The sequence below is a fragment of the Mesoplodon bidens genome (genome assembly GCF_964165515.1).
Source record: "Mesoplodon bidens genome assembly, chromosome: 9".
NCBI lineage: Eukaryota > Metazoa > Chordata > Mammalia > Artiodactyla > Ziphiidae > Mesoplodon > Mesoplodon bidens.
In genome coordinates, this window is record NC_138166.1 from 9,414,614 (window position 1) to 9,441,415 (window position 26,802).

At 40.0% G+C, this 26,802-nt stretch overlaps 1 protein-coding gene across 1 annotated transcript in view; it reads right to left on the reverse strand.

Moving 5' to 3' along the window:
* RELN (reelin) overlaps nucleotides 1-26,802 on the reverse strand; it is a 532,619-nt gene that overhangs the window by 70,207 nt on the left and 435,610 nt on the right. The window contains exons 29-40 of the mRNA XM_081244879.1: nucleotides 24,159-24,316; nucleotides 22,737-22,944; nucleotides 20,988-21,064; nucleotides 15,321-15,479; nucleotides 14,946-15,134; nucleotides 14,140-14,413; nucleotides 11,437-11,577; nucleotides 11,154-11,331; nucleotides 7,241-7,325; nucleotides 6,225-6,407; nucleotides 3,587-3,758; nucleotides 3,383-3,485 (exon numbers count right to left, since the gene is read on the reverse strand). Of these exons, the coding sequence (XP_081101005.1) occupies nucleotides 3,383-3,485; nucleotides 3,587-3,758; nucleotides 6,225-6,407; nucleotides 7,241-7,325; nucleotides 11,154-11,331; nucleotides 11,437-11,577; nucleotides 14,140-14,413; nucleotides 14,946-15,134; nucleotides 15,321-15,479; nucleotides 20,988-21,064; nucleotides 22,737-22,944; nucleotides 24,159-24,316 (1,927 nt within the window). The remainder of the gene's footprint in view (nucleotides 1-3,382; nucleotides 3,486-3,586; nucleotides 3,759-6,224; nucleotides 6,408-7,240; nucleotides 7,326-11,153; nucleotides 11,332-11,436; nucleotides 11,578-14,139; nucleotides 14,414-14,945; nucleotides 15,135-15,320; nucleotides 15,480-20,987; nucleotides 21,065-22,736; nucleotides 22,945-24,158; nucleotides 24,317-26,802) is intronic.

The following is a 26,802-nucleotide window of genomic DNA, read 5'->3' on the forward strand; positions in this document are numbered from 1 at the left end:
TCTTCAGTATGTTTTCAGTCTTAGAACAAAATACAATTATTGTGCCCGGAGCTGGAAACAACCTAAGTGTCCATCATCGGATGAATGGATAAAGAAGATGTGGCACATATATACAATGGAATATTACTCACCCATAAAAAGAAACGAAACTGAGCTATTTGTAATGAGGTGGATAGACCTAGAGTCTGTCATACAGAGTGAAGTTAGTCAGAAAGAGAAAGACAAATACCGTATGCTAACACATATATACGGAATTAAAAAAAAAAAATGTCATGAAGAACCTAGGGGCAAAACGGGAATGAAGACGCAGACCTACTTGAGAATGGACTTGAGGATATGGGGAGGGGGAAGGGTGGGCTGTGACAAGGCGAAAGAGAGGCATGGACGTGTATACACTACCAAACGTAAGGTAGATAGATAGTGGGAAGCAGCCGCAGAGCACAGGGAGATCAGCTCGGTGCTTTGTGACCGCCTGGAGGGGTGGGATGGGGAGGGTGGGAGGGAGGGAGATGCATGAGGGAAGGGATGTGGGAACAGATGTATATGTATGACTGGTTCACATTGTTATAAAGCAGAAACTAATAAAAAAAATAAATAAATAAACTTAAAAAAAAATGGATAACCAGTGGACCTACTATATAGCACAGGGGACTCTGCTCAATGTTATGTGGCAGCCTGGATGGGAGGGGAGTTTGGGGGAGAATGGGTACATGCATATGTATAGCCGAGTCCCTTTGCTGTGCATCTGAAACTATCACAACATTGTTAATCGGCTATACTCCAATATAAAATAAAAAGTAAAAAAAAAAAAAAAAAAATACAATTATTGTCACTATTTCCCTGGCATAGGGAGAATATTCTCAGAAAGACCTTTTTAACTATTAGGGAAATAACCACCCCATTCCTTTTTCACACTTTCAAGTGAATTAAACTAAAACTTAAATAAAGTAGGTGATCCTTCCTATGAAAAACTTTTCCCACTTCCAACTGGGGTCAACATTTTCTTGCTGTCAGACCAACCAGATATATTTATACAATATTTGTTGTTGTTGAACTTACTCCTCTTACCTTCTCATGAGTAAACTATTGACATTTGATAAACTTTTCAGCTATAGGCATTTTTCTCTACCTAGATTCTTCTGATAACAGAACTCTTGAAAAGGCCACAGGGATTACTTTTTATTAACATTTAAAGCATAAGTGTTAGAAAACATAACAGAAGGTTATATAAGTAACTTAAAATAAAATCAGAAAATATAACAGAAAGCTTACAATAGATAGAGAATAATTTCTCCACTGAGGCATCATTTGGTCTCTGACTTTAAGATGAAAGAAACAACTCTAATTTAGAGGATGCAGACAGTTAATCTAGAGCAAATATTCAAGATTTTTGTTGATGAAATTAGGCACTGTCCAATGGTTGGTATAGATTTCAGCTATGAAACAAGTATCTTCAAAAGTTAATGGGGCCCTCCCGGAAGGCCTCGGGGCACAGCGGTCCCACCCCCTGTGCCCAGAATGGAGCCCGCGTTTCCGCAGAGCTGGAACTCCTGGCTCGGGGTCTCTTCCCTCCGCCGTCACTGAACTGCCCCGGAGCCTGAGGGGAGGGCGGCCTCACTGAGGCTGCCGGCTCTGGAGGGGCCCCAGCAGCCGAAGCCGCAACAGTCCTGGGGACCACGGGCCGGATCACTCATCCTGGGTTAAGCCAGCTGCCATGTCATGAGGACACTCAAGCAGCCCTAAGGAGAGATCCATGTGGCAAGGAACTGAGGCCTGCTACCTACAACCACGTGAGACATGAAAAAATGTTCAACATCAAGAATTATTAGGGACATGCAAATTTAAACTACAAAAAGGTATCACCTCACACTAGCCTGAATTGCCATCAGAAGAAAATGTTTGCAAACAATAAATGCTGAATGGGTTTCCGAGAATGGGTACCCTCCTATGCTGTTGCTGGGATGTAAACTGGTAACAGCCACTAATCAGAACAGAATGAAGTTGCCTTTAAAAGGTAACAATTGAGCTACCATATGATCCTGCCGAACCATTAATGGGCCTATAACCCAAGAAGACCAGAATTCAGAAAGACACAGGCACCCAAACGTGCACTGCAGCGATATTTACAATAGCCAGACATGGATGCAACCAAAATGTCCATCTACAGATGAATGGACAAAGAAGAAGTGGTCCATGTACACAATGGAATATTAGCCATAGAAAAGATGAAACAATGCCATTTGCAGCACCACAGATGAGCCTAGAGATAATCATGCTACGTAAAGTAAGTCAGAAAAAGAAAGACAAATATCCGATGATATCATTTACTAGTGTTATCTAAAAATTGATACCCATGAACATATTTCCACAGAGAAAGGCCCATACAGACTTAGAAAAAGATGAAAGGAATGGAAAAATTAGGATGTTGGGGTTAACATGCATTTAATAATTCATATAAAATATATAATCAAGAAGGACCTACTGGATGCCAAGGGAGGTCTACTCAATGCTCTGTTAATGACCAACATGGGAAAGAGTCTAAACCTGATTAGATATATGTATACGTATGAATGAACCCGATTCTGTACACCTAGAACAAACACAACATTGTAATCAAATTTATTCCGATAAGAAATAAAAATTAAATTAAACAAAAAAAAGAAAAAAAAAAAGTTAATGGGAATTCCCTGGCAGTCCAGTGGTTAGGACTCCCTGCTACCACTGCAGGGGGCATGGGTTCTATCCCTGGTTGGGGAACTAAGATCCCTCATGCCATGTGGCATGGCCAAAAAAAAAAGTTAATACTATAGAACCCTAGCACAACGTACCTTTGGTTCTGCTGATTTTATCTAAGCTTTTGAAATATATAAACGTTTTTCTTTTATACATTATTAGTTTGCTGTCTTGAAAAATATAAGGAGTCCGTGAATATTAATGAAATACCCAGAAATTATAAGAAACAGTATAGTATTATTTTATCTATAAAATTCATGACACCATGATAAATATTATATAAATGTGCTGGCATGGTATAGTTACATTGACCTGGATCCTAAGTAATATATAAAAATTGTGACTATAATAATACTAGAATAGTATGGTCCTTTTCATTTTTATAATGTTTGAAATAATCTATTTTGACAATTTCCCATTGTAGTAGGTGAGGAGATTATGTCATAAATAAAGGACCAAAATTCAGAAATAAACCTTAGTAGGACAATTGGTTCTGCTAGTAAAAGTGAATGATGATGTAAAATCTCTTTTGTCCTTGCACAAAAATGGAAAGTCATCATGCATGAAATCATCTGAGATTTTCCTCCTCTTTCCTAGCTTTTGTTCAAGATAAAATTTAAAGCATTTCTAATAGGACAAAATCAAGTACCTCAAATTGTATGATGGTATTCTCATTCACATTCAGGTCACGAGTGGTAATGGAATGCTCACCAACTTCATTTGAAACAAACACCATAGCTGAATCTTCCTCGCTGTTATACAAGAAAACAACAAGGAATCCATTTAGGCAAAAGATCATTGTGACCTGTATAGAGCAGGGGTTTTATTTTTACCTTCTCAGTTAAGTACTTACGGTGCTCCTTTGGAAGAATATGGGCAATAAAGGCCAATGTTACCACCAGGGTAGAAAAACCAATTGTCTTCTCTGGGCCCAAAGTCAAAAGTATCTAGAAGCATCACAGGGTTGTTTAAATTATTTCCATCGATGATGAAGTCATCAACAATCCAGATTTCTTCTTTCTTACCTAAGGCATTTTTGGATAAAGCAAGTTTTTTCAATGGTGAAAATCAGACGGACATTTTTGCTCATTGGAAGAAAGTAAAGGACAGAAGGAACTCAGTAACAACCAGTTAAACAGATGCCTTCTAGACACAGCAGCACAAACTAGGTAACAGTGTGTTTACACTGATTAAAGTGTGAAAAAATGAAGTTTCAGTGCTATTAAATTGACATTGCATGGAGCAGCTGCACTAATTTCAGAAGGCTGGTAAGAGTCTGCTGTCCTTTCCATCACAGCGGTGCTACGGACCCTCCACCACAAGAGTGGGCTTTGAGTTATGCTTTCACGGTTTAGGGGACTCTGTAAGATACCAGAATCTGTGAGGATGGGTGGTCAGCCTGTGGATTTAGTACTGAGTTACACTAACTAGTCTATTCATGGAGTTAACTCAGGACTTTTTAGAGTCAACCCATGACTTAGAGTCATGCTTCCTTCAGGCTGAAGGATCATGGCCATTGTAACACTGGCTTGATGCACAATTTTATTTAGGTGCTAAAAACTACATGGAAGAAAATATTCTGTGTTATATAATACTTTATTTTCCCCTTAAAGCGTTTCAAAACTTGTATGTTTAGTTGAAGATATGTGGGAACATTAGAAAACTAGGAAAATCACTCCCTAGGCTGTCAGAGAATTTGACTCAGCGACTTAGGCAGAGTGTTTAAGGAAGATATTAGATGAGAAGGGTGAGCTCAGTGCTTTTGTAAAGCATTGCTTGGATTGAACTGGAAACAAGGTGATAAGACCATACCAAGCAGAAACAAGATTCCTGAAGGATGCTTTTTCACTGATTCCTACTTTTAGTAGAATTCTTACAAAATATAAAAAAGGATCTGTAAATAGGAGCCTGTAGAAACAACCTGATGATTTAAATGAAGCCACATGTGCCTCTCCCTCTCTAATCCTATCACTGTTCTAATCCTAGTAGCTTTCTTCCCTTTTCTTATTTTGGAAGCAGTTGGTGAAAACAATGAAAAACAACTGGTGAGCATTCAAACATAACATGAAGACAACTATCCTCTGGACTGTGAAACTGGTTGCATTTCTTTTTTGGACTTTTCCTCAGTGATTATACAAGATTATTTTTTCTGTTCACAGTAAATTAAAATTATTTTTTGACTTACTAGTTATAAAGGAAATATTCATGTTAAATTTTAGAGATGGAAATATATTTTTCTTATCCATTTCTGTGTTACCTCTGCAAAGAATCTGCTTAATATGATGTCTCTGTGCTTACTTAGGCCATTAAATGCATTATTTGGTAGAGTCTGGTCCTTTATAATCAGTAGTTAGTAGAATTACAGGAAGCAATAAAACATTACAAATTTGTAAAATCGTTTTCTGTAACCACCATTTGAAAATACTGTTAAATTATACATTCACGTTAGCTTATCACTGAGGCAAGTGTCTGTGATAAGAATACTTTATCTCAGGCACTATCTGCTTTTTTTTTTTTTTTTGCGGTACGCGGGTCTCTCACTGCTGTGGCCTCTGCTGTTGCGGAGCACAGGCTCCGGATGCACAGGCTCAGCGGCCATGGCTCACGGGCCCAGCCGCTCCACGGCACGTGGGATCTTCCCGGACCGGGGCACGAACCTGTGTCCCCTGCATCGGCAGGTGGACTCTCAACCACTGCGCCACCAGGGAAGCCCTGGCACTATCTGCTTTGTGTCAGTCCCTCTCACTTTGTCGTGGCTTTTGCTGTAATGTTGTTCTATCTCACTAATGAAGTGCCATACTCAGAAGAACTATGGGGACTTCCCTGGTGGTCCAGTGGTAAAGAATCCACCTTCCAATGCAGGGGACACGGGTTTGATCCCTGGTCGGGGAACTAGGTTCCCACATGCCTCAGGGCAGCTAAGCCCATGTGCCACGACTACCGAGCTCGCGTGCCTCAACTAGAGATCCCACGTGCTGCAAACTACAGAGCCCATGTGCTCTGGAACCTGCGTGCCACGACTAGAGAGAGAAAACCTGCACGCCACAACTAGAGCAATGAAAGATCCCACATACTGCAACTAAGACCCGACGCAGCCAAAAAAAAAAACCCCAAAAAACAAAAACACATACATATTAAAAAAAAGAATTATGTATTCCTAAATGAATTCAGTAAAAAATGTAGTTACAACTGATGAGTACCTAATGGTAGAGCTGGATTAAATTTTAAAAACCTTAGCTCTGTGACAGGATTTAGCTGTATTTACATCAAGAGAACTTACGAGTCAAGCCTGAAGATAATACATAGTCAAGTATGAAGATAAAGATATATAAAGCTAAATATTCCTTGAAACTCCTCAAAAGCGAAGCATGTAAAAGGTGCTGTGGACAGCGAAGCCACTCAGCTGACAAACCCTTCCTCCACACCTTAGGAGCAAGCATGCTAACGTGCAGCAGTCAGTTTTGATCATAGGAGAACATGTGCATTTTTACCATTGTTATAAGGTTGCCAGAGTCTGAATCTTGTAGCGTTGGTTTGGGCAGTGTATGATAAGGGAACATTAATGAAAAGTATGTTGGTCATTTGAGGAAAGTAAAATTCATCCATCAGGTGCCAGGTGATTCCCCCATTGGCGGAGAATTGTAATAGAATAGAGTGGGACCTCTCTGGGGTACCTAGAAAGAAGGTAACAGAGGCATGAACACATCATTATGAAAAGGGGGAAATGGTATGATCTTAGACGATTTTTTTGGCATCGATGCATAAGCTGACTTATATTCACATAGACACCTTAGAGTCCAAATGCTTCCGAGGCAACTTAAAGTGATGATGGGTTGGGATTTCTGTATAAATATATCTCAAAACACACACCAAATGTTGCATTTTCACACAATAGTATCTCCCTCTTTTTCTTAGATATGAACACATATCTTTCTGCATTTCATTTAGGAAATATTACATCAAAATTTTTTGATTCTATAGGCATCACAGTTCTACAAAGGGCCAAACATTTAAATCTCAGAATACACGGAAAATCTACTTGAGAATTTATTATATCCAAATGGCATTATTTGTCAAGAAAATCAGTTAGTTAATATGAAAGGTCAGAACGACAGAGTTGACTTTTGGGGTTCACTGTTCACATCTGTGAAAGAAAATCCCAAGTTTCCATAAGTTAAATGTTTTAAATTTAAATTTCTTACAGCTAGAAAGAAGTGGTGGAAAAAAGACTCAGGGACATGATAATAGATTTAACTACCACAGGACTGGTATGATTACTACATCTGTATGAAATTATTATAAAACAAGTAGTTATCTTACCCTTATATTAAAAGGAATATATATTATAGAACATTTGTGAACACTATGTACTCAAATTTATGTTAGCTCTCCCATATAACAAAATTTATAGGCCTCAAATCTGTTACTTCTCTGTGGAGGAGGAATTACACATGGGGAAATTTGCTTGAAGGGAAATAGTGAATTCATGCTCATAGAAATGGCTTACCTTTTGCTATAAATCGAAGTGAAAACTGGACATACATTGTATTGGTACAGTCTAGATCTCTTGAAATGAGCATCCTTAGTCCTTCCTGTAAACAAAAACACATATGTTAGGCAATCTTATTTCATTTGCAGAATTATTTTCCTTTGATTTTATACATCTGACTTACATTAGCTAAATGATACATAATGATCAAGAAGCAATACTTGGTCCAGTTTGGAAGGAAAAATTGATCATTTCCCCTTTCAATGGCTTTCATTCCCTATGCCTAAGTAACAATATTTCATTGTCTCAACTCCAAGTCACACTTTGCTGTGACTTATAGAAAGCAGTGCAAGAATGATAGCATTACACGTCTACAGGCCTTTTTAAAAAACAGCCTCCTTTGATCACAGCATGTTGTGAGGGGAATAACGAGGAAACAGACGGAAAATGTGCCAAGTGCTCCTGCTGGAAGCTGGGAGCTAATAGGTAACTTTTTCAGGGTTCCAAAGAGTCTTAGGAACTTACTCATTTGCGTGCTGTGACGGCCCTGGGAAGCTCTCATTCAGGCTGACACAACACCCTCCAGTTGGTCAAGTTAAATAAGGCATAACTAAGCAAGTCCCCAAGCCCGGGCTGGAACCATTCATGCAGAGAAGCCAAGGAAGGCGGAAAGTGATCATCTTGGCTTTAGTAATTTTTTCTGCTAATTAACTATTTCTGGTTGCCTGGGATTGACAGCTCCATAGCTTGTTTTCTCCATGTGTACACAGGGTTGCGGTGACAGCCAGTAAAACAGAACTTCACTATGCAGATGTCCTAGGTACAAACAGGCCTTTCAGTTTCTCAGGTCTGACTCTGAATCAAGTGGCTCTTTGGTGGTGTGGGGCTGTGTGATACTGAGTGGACACTGTCTATCGATTTCTTAATTATCAACTAACAAATACCGAATGGAATCTTAGGTAGAGAAAGCAAATTCTTCCTCTTCTTCTTAACATTTATTATAGAGTACATTCTTCAATAGCTGAAAAATTTTAAATAGGACTAATTTTGTAATAGTAACCATATATGGAGTGCCTACAACAGGCTGGGTTCTAAAAGAACCACTTTACTCCTTTAAAAAGCACCTATCACTCCTAAGGGAAATATATTATTATCTTCCTGCTGCAGATAAGGAAACAAAATCTGAGAGGGACAGTAACTTGCTCAAGATTGCAAAAGTGATGACAGCAGGATTTGAACCTAGATATGTCAGATTCTGAAACTTATCCTCCACCCTTTAAGATATCATTATTTTGTTTATTAAATTATGTTTTGGTTTGGGGAGAGATATCCAGCTAATGTTAAATTTAGAATTTGAGAGTTATTTGATATGATAATAAAAAAGCAACTGCATTTATACCCATCCTTGAACTTCACAAAGCATAGATTCAAGCTTCCTGGATTAAAGGCTGCTGTGTAAAAGCCTTATATTTCCAGTCTTATTTTTCTTTTATCATAATAACTCACTGCCCTGCTCAGTCCCTGATGCTTGATCACTGCATGTCTTTATGTCCTTACCCTCTGCCTCATACACTTACAAACATAAGACCTTGGATGTTTTAACAGCTTGGTGCCACGTAGAGGTTAAGCTTATGGGGAAAGGTCACTTCTTCATCTTATCAATACAGTGAAAAAGCTTTGAGGTGGGTAGTTAATAGATCCAGTTCATAAATATCGCTTGACAATGTCAAGATAAAGGAATATGATTACCCTTCCCCCTTGATTATGGAATGTGAGTATAAAATTGTTCCCATGGGTCAATATAAGTCAGCCATAAAAGAACCCATTTTATAGTGTATCTTGTAGGAGCAATTTTTTAAAAATTTATTTATTGAATTTATTTTTGGCTGCATCGGGTCTTAGTTGCGGCACACGGGGTCTTTGTTGAGGCAGGTGGGATCTTTCATTGTGGTGCGCTGGCTTCTCTCTATTTGTGGTGTGCGGGTTTTCTCTTCTCTAGTTGTGGTGCGCAGGCTCCAGGGTATGTGGGCTCTGTAGTTGTGGTGCGTGGGTTCTAGTTGAGGTGCGCGAGCTCAGTAGCTGTGGCCTGTGGGCTTAGTTGCCCTGCAGCATGTGGGATCTTAGTTCGCCGACCAGGGATCGAACCTGTGTCTCCTGCATTATAAGGCAGATTCTTTACCACTGGACCAAGGGAAGTCCCTTGTAGGAGCAATTTTGTTGAAAGTTGGCATGATCTGTAATTATGAAAGTATCTTTCTTTCATATTTTAAATTTTGTTTATAGTTAAGCACTTGATATTGATAATTGCCCAGTGGAACTGCCATGCCCAGCTTCTGCATATATTCTAGTTCATACAGATGTTCCTTTTCTCATCCTCTTCCAGATTCAGTAATCCATTGTGCTAAATGTGAAGCTATTTTAATAGTGGATAGCACTCCTGAATCTATAAACATTAAAAAGAGCCTATCATTTCCTTTTTCACAAAAGAATGCCTTTCTAGGTCAAACTACAACCTACTGAATGGCACACGCTGAGCCCTCTCTGCATCTTGCAGAGCTGATAGATAATATGTCCAGCACATATAATGCTTGGCTGCCCTTGCATTTGGATGGCTAAAGGGAACATATAAAAGACTATATGTCTTCCTTGTTTATAGGATCTAGAGACCAGTTTAATTCTACTGCTTAAAATTTTATCACGTAAAGATATTTGAATCACAGGACTTTATCTTTTTTGGTCTTGTCAACTGCTTCAAATAGATAGTGGTAAAGAGAGCTAAAGCCTCAGACAAGACTTAAAAACATACACACAAAAAACCAGCAGTTTCCACCCCGAAATGTCCTGCCTCAATTTTTTTGGCCCCTTATAGCACCCAGGGACTTATAAATCTCTCTGACCTTTAAAGTGTTTTTTCTATCTCATCCAAAACTTGAGAAGAATTCTGGATTCAAACAAGGATGATAGCCAGCATCTATTAGATACAATTGAAAAAGTTCCAGGGTGTCTAATTTTCTAACTGTTAGGTGTTAATTATTAAGGATGTACAGAAACCCATGCAGGTTTTTGTTAAAGATTTCATTTGCACACCTAGATTAGCCGATTTCCCCAGCCGAGTGAGACAGGATGTAGCATGTATTCACATATGAAGATGTGCCGGCTCAGCACTGTTTCACACAATCGCTCAACAACCCTCTAACCAACATCTAGGTTGAAATACAAAAAATACACTAATGATGTTTGAGGATGTTATTTAACTTGGCTTAAATGTTTGGTTTTCTTAAAGTCACCAAATGGTTGTACTGGTAGGAGGAAAAGAAAGAAAGTGAAAGGAAAAAGCAAAGACCTTCCGTAAAATCAATTAAAAAATATTCTAAGTTAGATACTTAATTACACATAAAATGCTACATTCTAGAAGTCAAGATTCTAGAAGCAGTATATATATAATTTTTACATGTATAATTCCAGCAGAGAGTAAAGAAGGTCTGATTACCAAAGCAAAGGAAAAATTTTATGCCTAAGTGATCATAAAAAGTGACGGCAATGAATATAAGAGGAAACATTTGTTGTTGTTGTTGTTGACACGAACATATTCATGTTCCTTATGGAACCTTTTTTACTGAAATATAAATTACATAAAGGAAAGTATCAAATCATGATGGAATTATCACAAAGGAACACAGCTATGTAGTTTCTATACAACTCAGGAAACAGAACATTACCAGCAGTCCAGATGGCCCCTAATCCTCTCTTCCAATTTATACCTCATTTTCTTCTGCCCAAACCACCACTATCCTGACTTCTAAAACCATGATATGTCCTAGAAGACAATAACTATATATAAAATAATACATCATCTGGACAGTAATGCATATGTGTGGAGCAGAGAGTGAAGTAGGGAATTCAGTGGTAGTGAAGAAGAATCTTATCTGACCCCTTTAAAAATGAGCGATGTTCCAGATTTGATGGTTTCACCGTTCAGATTCCCCCTCTCTGCACCATATACTTCAGGCCAAAGGTCGGGATGTAAGTTCCCGTTGAAATCATCTTTAAGAATCGAGGGCAGAGGAACGACAGGAACACAGTAGGTTCCACCAAATCCCCGGTCACACCTAAGAAAAAAATGAGTGGAGAAAAGGCATTATTTGTCGTGAGATCAAGAAGCCATCTTTATCTCTGCATTACAAAGGAAGAAACTGTCAGTTTTATTAACTTACACACAGCGTCCAGCATCACAAATCCCTCGTCCTGAGCACATCCAAGGGCACCCCGAGGCCAGCACAACGTTATCAATAGCCCAGGAGTCAGCCCCCATGGTGTAGTTGGCTTGGATCCATCTGAACCGGGTCCTGGGAGAGCTAAACAAAAACAAACAAACAAAAGGAAATGACCAAAAAAAAAAACAAAACAAAATAAACCACACTTGGTTTGAATGGTAACCTTCAAAGCACAAAAACATTTATTTTAATTCTTTCCCTTTAAAGTGCCCTCTCTGGGTTCCAGGTCCCTCTTTATTTGAGACACTTTGTTTTCATACCAAGTAATGGATGTTGTTTACTCTTGACCCACAAACAGGAGAGTAGAAAACATACTTTAAAAATATTTCACCATTTCTTTCACACAAGAGCCTCTGAACACATGTGAGATGGGAGAGTTACTTTGAACTATCAATTTATTCTGTGTTTGAACTACATGCAGAACCTTAGTTTTTGCTTTCAGGCTTTTACTACTTTTCAGTACTGGGAAAGAGACTGAGGAGGATAAACATGAGTATAAGTTGGAATCTTACAAAGGTCTTGCCATGAGGTCTCTGTTCTACTGTTCCCTAAATGGTTTCTGAGGTAGGAAATGGAAGCCCTATCCAACTTCTGCCTCTATTTTGGTTCCTGAGGGTCTGGCTCCCTTAAAGGTGAGGGCTAGAATGATGTGATGTACTCCCATGTTTTTTATATATTTGCAATCTGTTATTTGGAATATACCGTCAGAAGACCACTTTATCCAGAAATATGTGCAGCCTTACCAAACAGCAGTCTCTCAGTTAGGAACAGATTGCACAGTAGAAATCTGTTAGTTATTTGGAAAGTAGAACACAGTTGACTTGAAGTGGAATTTCAACAGTAAAATCTCAAGTGCTATAGTTTCCCCTACACAAGTTCTCCTTCAGTGCAACACAGCTGCCAGCATGGTGGCTCTGAAACAGAAATCTAGTCACATCAACACTCAGCTTAACACCCTTGAAATGGTTCCCCAACACATGCAATGTCAAGGCCAAACTGCTAATAAATACACGGCCCCTTCATCGTCTGCCCTCTTCCCTTGCCTCATCTTCCCCTATTGCCTCACAATTATATTCTGATAGCATGGAATCCTTGCATTTCCCCATAAACTCATGTTTCTTCTGGCCTCTGGGATTCTATTTCGGTTTACAACAGCACATATCCCCCTGCCCCGCAACGAGCCCTTTTCACTCAGACAAGCTCTACTCACTCATTTAGACTCAGCTCAGGCATCAGCTCCTCCAGAAATCTCCCTCCAATCTCCCCAAACTGAGTTAGGTAGTATCTCCCTGTGTTTCAATAATATCATTGGGTTTTGCTTCTGTTATCATTTTATAACGTAACTGTTTAGATACCTGTTACCCTAAATAATATATTTGGATCCTGGCATCAACTTATTCATTTTGTGTCGGAGATCTAAAACATAATAGATATTCAATAAATGTTTGTTGAATAAAAATAAAGTGAATAAATGAGCTACAAGTTAGCACTCTTTAAAGCTCTGGGGTCCACAGGAAACTATTTTGGGTTATATACTAAAACGCTTTGATTTCCTGTATTTTTTTTTTCTGTCACTTGTTTGTGCCTCTCTGAATCCAAATTGAACCAGGAAAATGGAAACCACTGTAAATATTTAACACAGAGGGAATTTAACACAAGGAATTGGATGCACAGTTCATGGCAGAGCATGGGGGCAGTGAGGAAACCAGAGTTTAACAAAGTCAGGAAGCACTACAAGTCCAAAGATGGAGGGACACAAGAGGAGATGAGGTTAGTGCACAGGGGCCAGTGTCACATGGAAGGACGTCTCGGGGGAGCTGGAGCTGCTGAAGTTGGCCAAGATGCACTTGAGATAGAAAGGGAGGGGAAGGAACACCCTGGTTTAACTTTATTTCCACCCTCCAATTTCTTGCCAGTATCTGCTACTCTCTCAATCTATCAGGAAGCCAGCAAACACATGCAGCTGGCAAATGCAGCTTACAGAGGCCAATCTGCCTACAATTCAGAGCAGAGCAGTGGGAGGGAGATACAGGGATGTGCGGGGAGCAGCCCCAGGATGGTACAATCTCTACCACCCACCATAGTACACACTGGTTCCTAGAAAGATCCCCAAACTATGCAAATGCCTAAACCACAAAAGTGGGAGCCTGCTGTAAGCCCTAATATAACACCTGAATGCGATCTGAAATACTGTGGAGGGGAAGAAAGATGTAAACGGATACGAGCATCCCAAAAGAACGAACCTTTTACTCTTATTCCGGTACTGAGATTAAAAAAAACCCCAAACAACTAAGGATACTCTTCCACATGTGATGATTTCACAAACTGCTTCATGTGGATAAGTATCAGTCTGGTTATTGGGTAGATATTTGTTTTTACAACAGTTTAAAAACTGAATCTGGTGGGCAGCCTTCACGTTGCTGAAGAACAGAAAAGTTCAGCCTTGGCAAACTCTCGGAACTCTTAACCACATTTAAAAATTGTTACCCAAGCACCTTGAACTTTTCTTCCCCCCCCCCCCCGCCGGTATACTCCATGCATGATTAGCATGAAAGAGGAATAGAATTGCCAAGCGGCATCATATTTCCCAATTAGGTGACAGAAAACTGAAGTTCTGACATGTAGCCAAATGACAATTCTCACATGGTGGAGAGTGGAAGGTAGACAGTGATCCGCTTCCAATTCTGGAATCTCTCGGAGGTGTAAATGGAACTTTCTGTGTAATGCAGACAGCCAATGGTTGGAGGAACACACTCTTCGGTGACAAGATGCCAGTCCCTGCCATTGTTCAGAGAATACTGGAGCTGTACACCGTGGGAGTCACTAAAGGGCTTGCTACAGCCCATGCTCATTTCAAACTGCAAGAAAGTTGATGCTGACACATGAAAGTCCCAGGTCTCAGCGTAACGAGGTTTTCCTACAAAAAAGGAAAAGTTTAATGGCAGCACATAATCGTGCTCTTATTTGGTGTTTCTGCTCATCATGCTTTCAGTGGCAAACAAAAATCATGTCTTATCTATAGTGTCTCACATGTGCTTTGGCTTTTCATCTCATGTTGACTATTTTTATCTAGTTAGCATAGACTCAGAAATATGGAAGGCTGCTAACTTGAAAAGCTTTACCACCTTGAGACAGGCTAATAGAGAGTCTGCAAATTGTAATTCTGCAAATTATGAGACATGGGAATGTTTTCAGATAGGTACTTTTGCCCCACTTTTAAGAAACCTTAGTCATATTATGCATGCCATGAAAGACAGTTCCTGCAAAAACTGTTATTGGGCTCAACAAGTTACATTAAAGGACGACACCGGTCTTTACTTCCAAGATCCCCCCCTCAGTACAGGCAGTTATGTACACAGTTTTGCATTAGAGAATCTGCTCTTGGGTTTTAGGTAATTTAATCCTCCAGTTAATTAAATATTCTCCCTTTATCTGGTGAAAATGTATACCTATGTTTTCAGTGAATATCAGAGCAGTATCCATAGAGAGACAGTCCGTATTGACTTGACCTCCTTGGATTCGATACCAGTTGGCTTGCAAATCCAAAGAGCCATCAAATTTGTCTTGAAACCCAGCTTGAGAGCTGTCATTCATTCCTATAAGGACATCATCCAAGGCCCACTGGGCTGAATGCTTCCCTGAAATCAGATGAATAAAGGCAGTTAGGGAAGGTTCATTATATAGCAATATGAATATCTTTATGACTGTGGTTTTCAATCAAATTATCTAGAAATTGACAGCAAGTTAAGAAACACACGGTACAATGTGGCTTTAACTGGATGATCTAAATGCTACCGGGAAACTTGGGGTGAGCAGTAACTTGCCATGTTGGGGTTGCCACCATCGAAAAGCTGTGGCAGGCGTCTTTGCCTCTCGTGGAAGGTCGATGGAAATGATCTGTGGTTCCAGAAATGACATGAAGTCCAGCTCTCGAAGCAAATGCCAGAGTATCCCATTGTCATTTGAATATTGAACAACAAGGCCTGAGTTAAAAGACATAAATCCAGTTACTTAGACAGCTCTCCTAGAGGCAAAAAAGGCAAGGAACAGTATTATTTGAAATGGCAAGACTGCAGGAGAAACTTCAGATTGCATCTCGTAGGATGAGGGCACATTCATCTAACTTCCAAGCAATGAATTAGTAGACCTGAAGGCTCATCAATTTCTTGACAGTTTCTATGCACTGACTCCTAGGAAGTGGACGGGGAAAACACATAAGCTCTTTTAAAGACCACTCAGTTTTGTATGAGTGAAGAGTAGGTTGGTAAGGGGGACATAAAAATCCACTCCAGATTACATATTTGAATTTTAGATTCTGTCCTGAACTTTACAAAGTCTCATATCATTATTATATACTCAGAAAAAATATCTCAATCTCCCAGTACAAAATCAAGAAGTGCTCTTTGCCACCAATGTACCAGATGGGAAGCACAGCCCAATCTGAAATTCTATTAAAGCAGAATAGAATTTTTACTGGCACTTCACCCTTTGTCAGACCTTGGTCACTGAAGACTGAATAAAGACAAATTATTAAATAGCAAAGCAGAGGAACTCACTCCCATCCGATGGTTCTACCTTCCTTTCTCTACCTTTCTACCTTTCTAGTTCTACCTTTCTTTCTCTGTGTCACCTTTCCCCTTCACTTATCCCTTCTACCCCGCCTCCCTCTGCCTGTCACCAGGTGTGATTTAGGGAAATGCACATTAAAGTTTAAGATACTTCGTGTGCTATTCCTGCTACCTATCCCAGAAAAAGTTTTCTTTTAAAAGAGGACACAGGGAAAGGGTAATGTTGAATGCAAAGGAAAAAACTGCTAATGATGAAATGGCAGGAATCAACAGGATATATATATGATCATTAGCAATTAATAAAAAAGTATATTTTACTTGATAGGGGGCCAGAGGGCTTTCTTGGCATCTATCTAATTGCTATTCTATTCCTAAGACCGGCACTGCATATTCATAATTATGACTGGGGATATTGAAGTGCTTTCTGAGTATTCACAGAAAGTATGTTCAATAAAGTTGTATTGGTTATATTAATTTTATTATGTCCTAACCTTTTTGTAATTGTAAGAATTCATGGTTCTTGCAATAACTTTTTAGTTTCCTCATTATTGACTACCCAGAACATCTCAATCCCTCTGTCACGTAGCATAGCAAAGAGTTTACTAAAATTAAGTTTCAAGAAATATTATGATAAAATATAGAACTAAAAGAAAGCCTTTTAAGGTTAATTGATATTACATGGAATTATTGTCGCCACATCTGACAAGGGGTGATGCCAGAAATAATAATGACTAACATGCAAAAAAATTGGAAATCTCAGGAGAATTAATCCTACCATATTTAAAATAGAAGAAATCATCGTGTTTGATGAGAGGATAAAAACAGCTCAAAGAATAGGAACTCTCTGGGGAGGCAGTATGCTGTGTATGCGTGCAGACATGCGCACTTGGAGCTTCAGTGGGTGGAGGTGAGACCCATGTGTTGGAGAAGGGAGAGAACCACACCAAAGTTCATGAAGAAGACTGAAGCTAGGCTCTTTCTCATTTTTATTCTAGTCAAGGTGAGGAGCATCTGAGAAAACTCCAGTCTCCAACCCTCGATGTTTTCTCAAAATATAGTTTTTCTTGTGGATATTAATTTGTTTGATAGGGTTTATATTTAATAACATAGGAGAGAGAGAGAGGGAGAGAAAATGAATAATTTAGATAGTTATCTGGGTGACCTATTCAGAAAGCAGATACAGTACCAGAAATGAAGCATCACAAGACTAAAATCTCACTGGTGGTCCTTTAGCACCTTCTACTCAAAGTATGGTCCAAGGACCAGTGCCTGCATCACCTGGGAAGTGGCTCTACCTGTGGTGTTTCTACATGTCCACAAATTCTTTGACACTCCTCCCATCAAAAAGTGAAGCTTAATTCTCCTCTTTTTGAGTGTGGCTGGACTCAGTAACTTGCTTCTAATAGAATATCGTAGAAGCGACAATGTGTGGCTTCTGAGAGTAGGCCATAAAAGGCGCTTGCACTTCCTTCCCTGCTCTCTCATGGTTGTCTTGCTCTGAAGAAAGTCAGCTGACAGGTAGTAAGGACACTCAAGCAGCCTATGGCTGGGTCCACTGAAAGAAACTGAGGCCTCTTGTCAATAGCCATGTAAGTGAGCATCTTGGAAAGAGATCCTCCAGCCCTGGCTGAGTCTTCAGATGACTGCACCGTCTTGGCTTTTATCTTGTATGCAGTCTCATGAGAGGTCTGGAGCCAGATCCACCCAGCAAAGCTGCTCTTGAATTCCTGACTCACAGAAACTAGAAGATAACAGATGTTGCTTTAGGCCACTCAGTTTTGGAATAATTTGTTACGCAGCATACCACCCAAGTCCTACTGAATCAGAATCTGCATTTGAAAGCCTCCTAAAGGATTCAGATGTACACAAGAATATGAGAAACACAGCTCAAGAGGTCCATACTCCATTTGGTTTCTGCTTGCTGCCTTTCTCCTCATTAACTTTTTCAGGAGTGCCACTTATACCTTCAGGCAGCCACAAGATCTACAGAGATGAGGGCCCCAATTCTGCAGGACAATTAAGTGCCTGGCAGATAAGTATGAAAGAATGGAGAAATGCAAGACAGGGAAACAGCAATATCCATATTTTATATCAATCACTGAGCCTCTTTAGCTGTGTCATCTAAACACTGTCCATCTGAATAAACCAATCCATTTTAGCTCATCTACTGAGTGTTTAAGGAACATAAAACATTTCCCCTTTTAAATTACAATTCCATCTACAATCTTCCCAGTCTTATTGAAAATAGCCTAATTTTGATTTTAATTCCAAATATGTAAATTGAGGCTTCAGCTTGAGTATGTAAAAAATTGTTACTTTCATCACTAGAAGAGATTTGTTCAAGGATTTAGGCAGATTTACATTTTAACAACCAGTTTTCAATAAAAGACTGAGAAATGCCTGTGGGATGTAAATTACACAGGCAGCAGTGAGTTCAAGAAAATGGCTCAGAGTCGTTGAGAAAAAGTTGTGTTCTTAAAGGACTCCTAAGGGAATAAGCCCAACAGGGCAGACAAGAGCATCTGTAATCAGAGGTTAAGTATAAAGCAGAGCTTCAGGTCAGTAAGTGGCTGCTTCCCACTGTACTCTGGCCAGAGTTGGTCTTTTTTTCTCATATACAAAGAGGGGTACAGATTTGTCATGTTCAGAAGAGTCATGCACATATGCACATGCACACAGTTGCTACCCTGGGCCAACCACAGACTATTTCTACATAATAATTTTATTACAAGGGTTAAGGACAACATTAAATGCTCTGCCTCTCCAATCAGTAAGCAATGTCTTGGGACAGGACCCCATCTACCTCTGCATCCCTCAAAGCTCCTGTCTCTGTGTGGGCGGAGAACGTGCCCTAGAAATACTCCTTTGCTTTGAACTACATATTGTTTCTGCAGGGTGATCCTGTAAAAACTTAAATCAGGTTACGTCGCTACCTGACCTAAAAGCCTCCAATTGGTTTCCCCGACAGTGGATTTCCGACCCCACCTCCCTACCACGGCCAGCAAGGTCCTGCCTGACTGGGCCCCTGCCCCTCACCCCCAAGCACTCCTCGAGCTTCACGTGCCCCAGGCCACCTGGCTTTCTTTCTGTTCCTCCAATACCACAACTCTTTTTCACCTCGTGGCCTTTGCTGTTTCTTCTGACTGGAAAACTTCCCCCTGAGTGCCTCCTGTGCTGGCTCCTTTTCACCCTTTAGATTTCAATTGAAATGTCACTTCCTCAGTGAGGCCCCTCCCAGACCATTCTATCGAAATCTGCATCTCCTCCTGCATAAGTTTACTTTCCATCTCATCAGCTTATTTATTTCTGTCTAGCTCATCAATCTAACATCTTGCTTATTTCTTTTCTTTACTGTTGATTTTCTGACTCCTCTGACTAGAATGTAAGTTCCCTTAAGGGCAGGGCTTCTCTCTGCTATGCTCATTATTGCCCCACTAGTTCTTCCCATTCTGGCATGTGGTAGTCTGCATTTCTTGTCCCCTTTACCACACACTCTCTTTCCTTCTGCCACATGGCTGGCAACATCCAGAAGCTCCCCAGCAGCTGTTTCATGATCCTGGGTGCTGGAATGAGGACCTCAGATGACCCATGAGGAAGATGCAGCACAAAGGAGAAATCCTTTTTGTTTTAACCCACAGAGGTTGAGAGGGTTGTTATTGCAGCATAACCTAGCTCATCATGACTGATGCATCCGTCTTTCAGTGACACTGTATCGGTGCCCCCTAGAACTGTGTCTAGCTTAGAGCAGATTCTTAATAAATGTTTTTCAAGAGATTAGGAAATGCAACATAGTCTATATAAGTTTCTAGACTGCTGCTTCAGTAAACAGATTATCTGGATAATTCCTAGACTAAAGTACTGAGATACTTAGAAAAAGTCATGGAAGCTTTCAGTTACTGATGATATGGCCAAGGACATTTAGAATTGATGAACAGAGCTATTGGTAGCTCTATTGACTAACAGGTACTATAGTGTTTAAGCCAATATGTTTTACATAGTCATGCCTGAGAGAATAACAAATTTAGAAGCTGCAAAATTCTTCACATGCTATTCACGAGATCAATGTTTGGAGGAAGACCTATCTGAGAAGCTCATGGATTTTGTACCAGGAACCAACTCATATGCGGGGTCCCTTAAGGAATCCCGTCATATCTGTAGAGCAACTGAAGGCCACCTATGTATGTTTCAAGCCTTATGAATTTCTTTCAGCACTGAATCACGGAGGCGGAAGATGGTATGGATGCCTAGAGAGAGTAGAGTTCTGGGCAAGGAGAGAGGCAGTGTGCATGATGGTTAAGGCATAGGCTCTAGAGCCAGCATGAGTGGTTTGACTCCCTGCTCACCTACATACTGACTGAATGATCTTGGGTAAGTTACTTGACCTCTCTGTGCCTCAGCTTCTACATGTGTAAAATAGGACAGATAATAGTACCTATGGCAAAGAGGTACGGTGAGGATTAAATGCATTAACAGATAGAACACTTGGTACAGTGCCTTGCATATAGTAGGTACCCAGTAAAAGTTCATGTTTATTATTACAAGAACTGCTCCTTCCACCAAAGGATTCCAGTACCCTCAGGATGCTTACGGGCGGGAAGCAGAGTATGATCTGCATTCAGGAATACCCTATGCAAACAAGTTCCTAGACCTACACCGTGCTGAATGTCAAAGTCTCTGCAATTTTGTTTCCTCCCGTGTAAAGTTATAAAGGAACAGGTTTCCCTGTTTACAGGCTTAAGGATCTGGATGAGGAATCTTAGAGACCAAGGCTCTATGTAGTTACCCACTCATTGATGGAGAAGAGAAGAGAAGGAATGATTTAAGGTAGTGTATCAGTTTACAAAATCCCGGCCAAACTTTGGGAGGAGAAAGAACTAATTTGCTAGTAGTAACTGTAATTTCTATGGAAATATAGCAGCTTACCTTCATTTCTAGCTCTTGGTTTGATGCAGGTAATCCCTGAAGTTTTGCTTCCAATTTGTATATAAAACTGAACGAGTCTGGGGGAAAAAATCCCAAAACACTTCAGTTTACTTACAAATAGATGAGCTCAGAAGATTTAGCCCTTTGTATTTTGACACATTAAAAAGTAAAACTCCTATAATTCTTAGGTACTACTTTTAAATTCGAAGGGCATATGACAAACAGAAACTACAAAGATTATATAGTAAGTTAATTCTGTAACCATTTGAAAACGTTAATTAACATGACCGTTAATTTTATTCTGGAATAATTACTGAAACAAAAGGAAACAGTTTAATTCCACTTCATTGTGACAGTCTGATATGATTTAGTGAAATCACTGAAATGGGAATTCCTTTAAATTGAGATGATACTATCCTTGGAAACTCAGGAGGAAAAATCTAACATTAAAAAGTTGAATGCTGGGACCTCCCGGTGGCGCAGTGGTTAAGAATCTGCCTGCCAATGCAGGGTACACGGGTTCAATCCCTGGTCCAGGAAGATCCCACATGCTGCGGAGCAACTAAGCCCGTGTGCCACAACTACTGAGCCTATGCTCTATAGCCCGCGAGCCACAAGTACTGAGCCTGTGTGCCACAACTACTGAAGCCCGCGCGACCTAGAGCCCGGGTGCCGCAAATACTGAGCCCACGCGCCGCAACTACTGAAGCCCGCGTGCTCTAGGGCCCATGTGCCACAGCTACTGAGCCTGCGTGCTGCTACTACTGAAGCCCGTGTGCATAGAGCCCGTGTTCCGCAACAAGAGAAGCCACCACAGTGAGAAGCCCGCGCACCGCAACGAAGAGTAGCCCCTGCTCGCCACAACTAGAGAAAGCCCGCACGTAGCAACGAAGACCCAATGTAGCCAACAATAACAAAAAAAATTGTTAAAAAAAAAAAAGTTGAATGCTGTATTTGTTTAGGGCCAGATAGTTACCTGTATTACTGATTTAGACTCAGATGGTTTAATTTTTCACAACTGACACTCAGTGTGATGTAAACCATGCCTCAGTCCACAGTAAACCAACCTACATGGCAGGCACACCTCTGTGAGAAGGACTCAGAAGGAAGGGAAAGAGATTGGAGGCAGAAAAACTATGACACAGAACCCCGGATTTTAGTGAGAAGAAGGTCTAAAAGTTTCAAACATTTATTTAGTTTCCTTTCTTCCAATTCTAAAATAGTTTGATTAAAAATAAAAACACACAGTTTTATTTTAGGTGTGCTACTATTTCATTTGCCCTTAAAACTAAGCAGTTATTTATTTTACCAGTAGGTGTCAGTGTAGGTATTTTAAATTTCTGGAACAGTTTTTCAATAAGTGAATACAAATAAACTTAGATAAATGGGGGTCATGACATTTTTGGACACAGAATTTAAAGTTGAAAAAAATTCTTTGTTTCTCCTGGAATATATTAAAATTAACACCAAATAGTCTTCATAATAACACAGAACTTTAGAAAACCAAGCTGACATACATTAGACACACAGGCCTTGGTGATGACTGTATGCTGATTAATGAATTGGAGTATAAGTTTTGCAGAAACTGCCTATTTTATTATAAAGTTATGCTTTATTTTTATATATCAGAATCTATATAGAGAAACATTACTATGTAAACCCTCAATAACAGAACAGAGTGTTGTAGGTTAGAACACGTGGCACGGTAAGTACTATGTTCATGGAGAAGTATACCAATTCACTATTCACCTGATATTCCTGGTGTCCAGAGGGATGGTCCTTGCTTCTCTTTTTCCGGGGCCACTGAAGTACAGAGACTTGCCATCGTTAAGTGTTCCACAGCCTGTTCCAATGTGGCCTCCGGTTATCTTGTACCACAACGGGCTGAGCTTCCCCTCAAATCTGTCGAACATCTCACTGTGGTTAGGGACAACAGACACACAGGTTCCTTGTGTGGCTTCCGAGAAAAGAAATACACAGGAGAGAGGTTTTGTTAAAATCCTGAGACATTGGAAGGTACATTCAGTGCATGGGCAAAAGAAGCATTGCCACAGGTGTTAGGGGAAAGAAACCACATCAAAATGTGAATCTCCCAATCATCTGCCTGAAATACAGCCATCACTTCTAACATCAAAAACACTATTCTGCTCCTATAATTTTAAATTTTTAAACAGAGAGACATGAGGAACCACACATTTCCATGATTCTTGTTACTCAGAGGATCTGTGTAAACTGAGAAATAGATTTTGTCCACCACAAAATGGGTTCATTTGTTCTTTGTATTAGTGGATCAATAAGGGGGGTTAATCCCAGATTTACAAGAAACACCCTGAAACCACGAGTGACAGCACTCTCTGCAGAAGGCCTGCACCAACATCTGTTTGTCTTTGGTCATGCACCAGATGAAGAGCAGAGCGCCGAAAGGCTGGGAAGGATCCTTTGAAGTTCCCTCCAGGAAAAACTCTCTAAAAAGATTGCGGAGCTTATAATATTGTCTCCGATTTTACTCTTTAATCTCAGCTTCCTTTTCAGTTTGCTTGTAGCAACATCCAAGGGTGACTGTGGTCAGAAAATACTTCTCGTGTAAAGTGCTCTTTTGGCAGTCTTGGGTTTATCATTTCATAAGTTGATTTTTACTTTAAATGTATACAATTACAGTTTGTATCAAAGCAATGTAAAGAGCACAGGCAGCCAAGTGGTGAAGAGCTCCGCTGCCAGGGTTGGCAGCCTAGCTCCAGCAACTCCTAGCTTTGTGACCTTGGGAGAGTTACTATACCTCTCTGTGTCTCAGTTTCCTCAAGCGTAAACAGGGACAATAACAGTACTACACTATAGGGTTATTTATTGCTACAATTAAATGAGGTGAAATAAAAACACCTACTACAGTGCCTGGGATGAAGTACGGACTCAAGCGACATTAATTAGTTTTACTATTACTAATAAATAAATATACTTTAGGAATGAAATTTGTGTTGTCATGTGTTTCCTTCTTAGGCAGTTCAAAACTACAAAACATCTCTGCACCTCATTTGCCTGGGTTACAAATTCTTACAATTAGGACTTAAAGAAGAATAAACTCAGAATCTATCTCCTTGGAAGAAGTAACATGAAATATAGTAACTAGAGACGAATATTTTACAAACAAATCATCAGACATGTCTGCAGCCTTACCAGTGTACCCCAGGTCACAGAAACACACCCCCGAAACGCAGTCCCCATGGCCACTGCAGTAACTGGGACAAGGCTCTGATATGTACACGCCATCCAAACCAAAGGGAGGCACATTCTTCTGTGAGCTGCTCTCCTGGATCCATCGGAATCTGGTCTTACTGTTGGGAAAAACAGCACAGCTGTTTCTTGTACCAGTATCTCATACCAAAGCACTGAAATACAGAACATTTCAGAAAGACTCAAGAGAGATTTAATATTTCTTTGGAAGTCACATTCACTTGATTGGTCACTTAACCTTCATAAGGTGTCTCTCTCAGATCTTTCTCAAAACTTCTTGATTTTTTCTTCAGCATAAATGTTTCAATATCAGGAAGATCAGATAAAGAAGATTCTGATGGCCAGAAACATAGGTTTTTGCTTGTACGTTTTAAGAAGCTATTTGGTAATCTTTGAAACCATCAAACAGAATGTTCTTTGTTAGGACAAATAAGAGGACTCTGGCTATTTGCCATTCTCAAGATTCTGGGAGGAAAGAGTCAAGTTCGTACTGACAGCTCTATTCCCACCTGTTGCCTTCCTTGCCCTCTTCTTCTTACCTTCAAATCTCCAAGATGCTCATTCTATAAACTCTTAGCAACCAGCTGGGCTGCCAATGGACACTGGTAACTGCCAACAAACAAAAGAGGGACCTGGTCCCAGTGCTTCAAAACCCTGGAACACCAGTGGCCTGGGCTACTGCCCAGTCCTATTTTCCCCACAACAGTTGTGAGGTTGCCAGACTAAAACTTGTCCCAGTTGCTTTCTAATCTTGCCAATCCCTTCAACACATCTCTTTTCTTTTCAAATATATGGAAATCCACACACATCTATAATTTCATACCAAGAAAACACCTCTTCCTTCTCAGTTCCATTAACACTAAAGAGGGAAGATGGATTAGGTTATCTGGATACCAGTTAATTTTGCTGCCAATATTTATAGACTTTTGAGTGAATTCAGTCTCTTAGTAGAATAAAGAATAAAGAATCTTAAAGATTAATGAAGATTGTCAAAGGTAACTGTAGACAAAGGTTCCTTTTCCCCTCTATTATTGTGAAAATAATACAGCAGTATCAGAATGCATTTCTTTCTGGCTCTCCAAATAGCTTTGGTAATTTGGCAACACTGAATCATATCCCTGGCTTTTTTTCATTACTTTAAGTTACCTACTTTTAGCAAATTTGCGAATGTAACCAACAACGTTGTTTACCAGGTTTAACTTAATGCAAGTCTTAACACATTCTTCATTGTGTCAAGAGGAAGGTGAACACATCTTTTATTTACTTTGGAAATAATTCAAAATATGTTGGTCTTATTATTATTATTATTTTTTGTGGTACGCGGGCCTCTCACTGTTGTGGCCTCTCCCGTTGCGGAGCACAGGCTCAGCGGCCATGGCTCACGGGCCCAGCTGCTCCGCGGCATGTGGGATCTTCCCGGACCGGGGCACGAACCCGTGTCCCCTGCATCGGCAGGCGGACTCTCAACCACTGCGCCACCAGGGAAGCCCCTGGTCTTATTTTTTAAGGCAAAAGACAATTGAATTGAAGATTAGAAAAACAGAGCAAAACCAAAAAAACAGAAAGGAAAAGAAAAAATCATGGGCTTTGGGAAAATTCCTCCCAATAAAGTTGTAACATTATTTAGCCTGTGAAGATATTTTTCCTTTCAAAGGAAATCAATGGAATTGATGAACAGCATCTTTTGCCAATTGCTCGTAAGAAAATGGTAAGCCCTCTATGCCCCTTCCAAAAGATAAGCTGCATATCTACGATAAAAGAGGAAAACATACCAATTCCCTGATAGACGTCTTCTTTAATTAGAAGTCATACTTGTCTTTTCTTTTATGTTTCTATAATATCAATAGAACCCAGAGAAACATGGATCTATGATTTCCGCCACATGGAAAGTGAAAAAAGAGGTAAGAATAATGTCTTTTCTTCACCTAGGCTCTCTCACCTGGGCGAGATGAGGGCATCTCTCTATCAACTGTTCTGTTTCATGGAAGAAGCCAGTTCAGACTGAGCCCCAGAAGCATTCAGAAAGTTGAAGAATCCCAACTGTAGGTAGAATTCTAGAAACTTTGGTAATTCGATAGGGAGTGAAGGGTAAGTAAAGCTCTTTGACCCATCTCTGATTCTTGGGGTCCTGCAGTTTTCATTATAAAAATAAAATAATCAAGGTCTGGTCTGGCCAGAGAGATGAGGCACCCTTGTTTGTAGATTCTAAGGCTGCTATAGACCCAAGAAACAGAGTAGGCTGTTAGATACTTGAGAAGGCAAAAGACTTCAGGAGCTCAGTATTAAGGCATCCATATTTAAATAAATTTTAAAAAAAGCAAAATGACTAATCATTTGATGAATAGGGTGTCCAGGACATGTTGAATTAGCAACCAGCTGGGCTGCCAGCTGAGAGTCCTAGCTGGAAGCCCATATTTCAGAGTGAAAGGGCAAGAGATGGCGCCTCTTTTCCTTCTTTTAATTTTTGTTAGTTGGCTTTTAGTTGGAAGGTACAAATCAAAGCAACAAAGATTTCACTGCTCATGACATAAGCAAGCGTTGCTTTATCTCCATTTCTCCAAGTTATGCCTGGTTCCTGATGCCTACT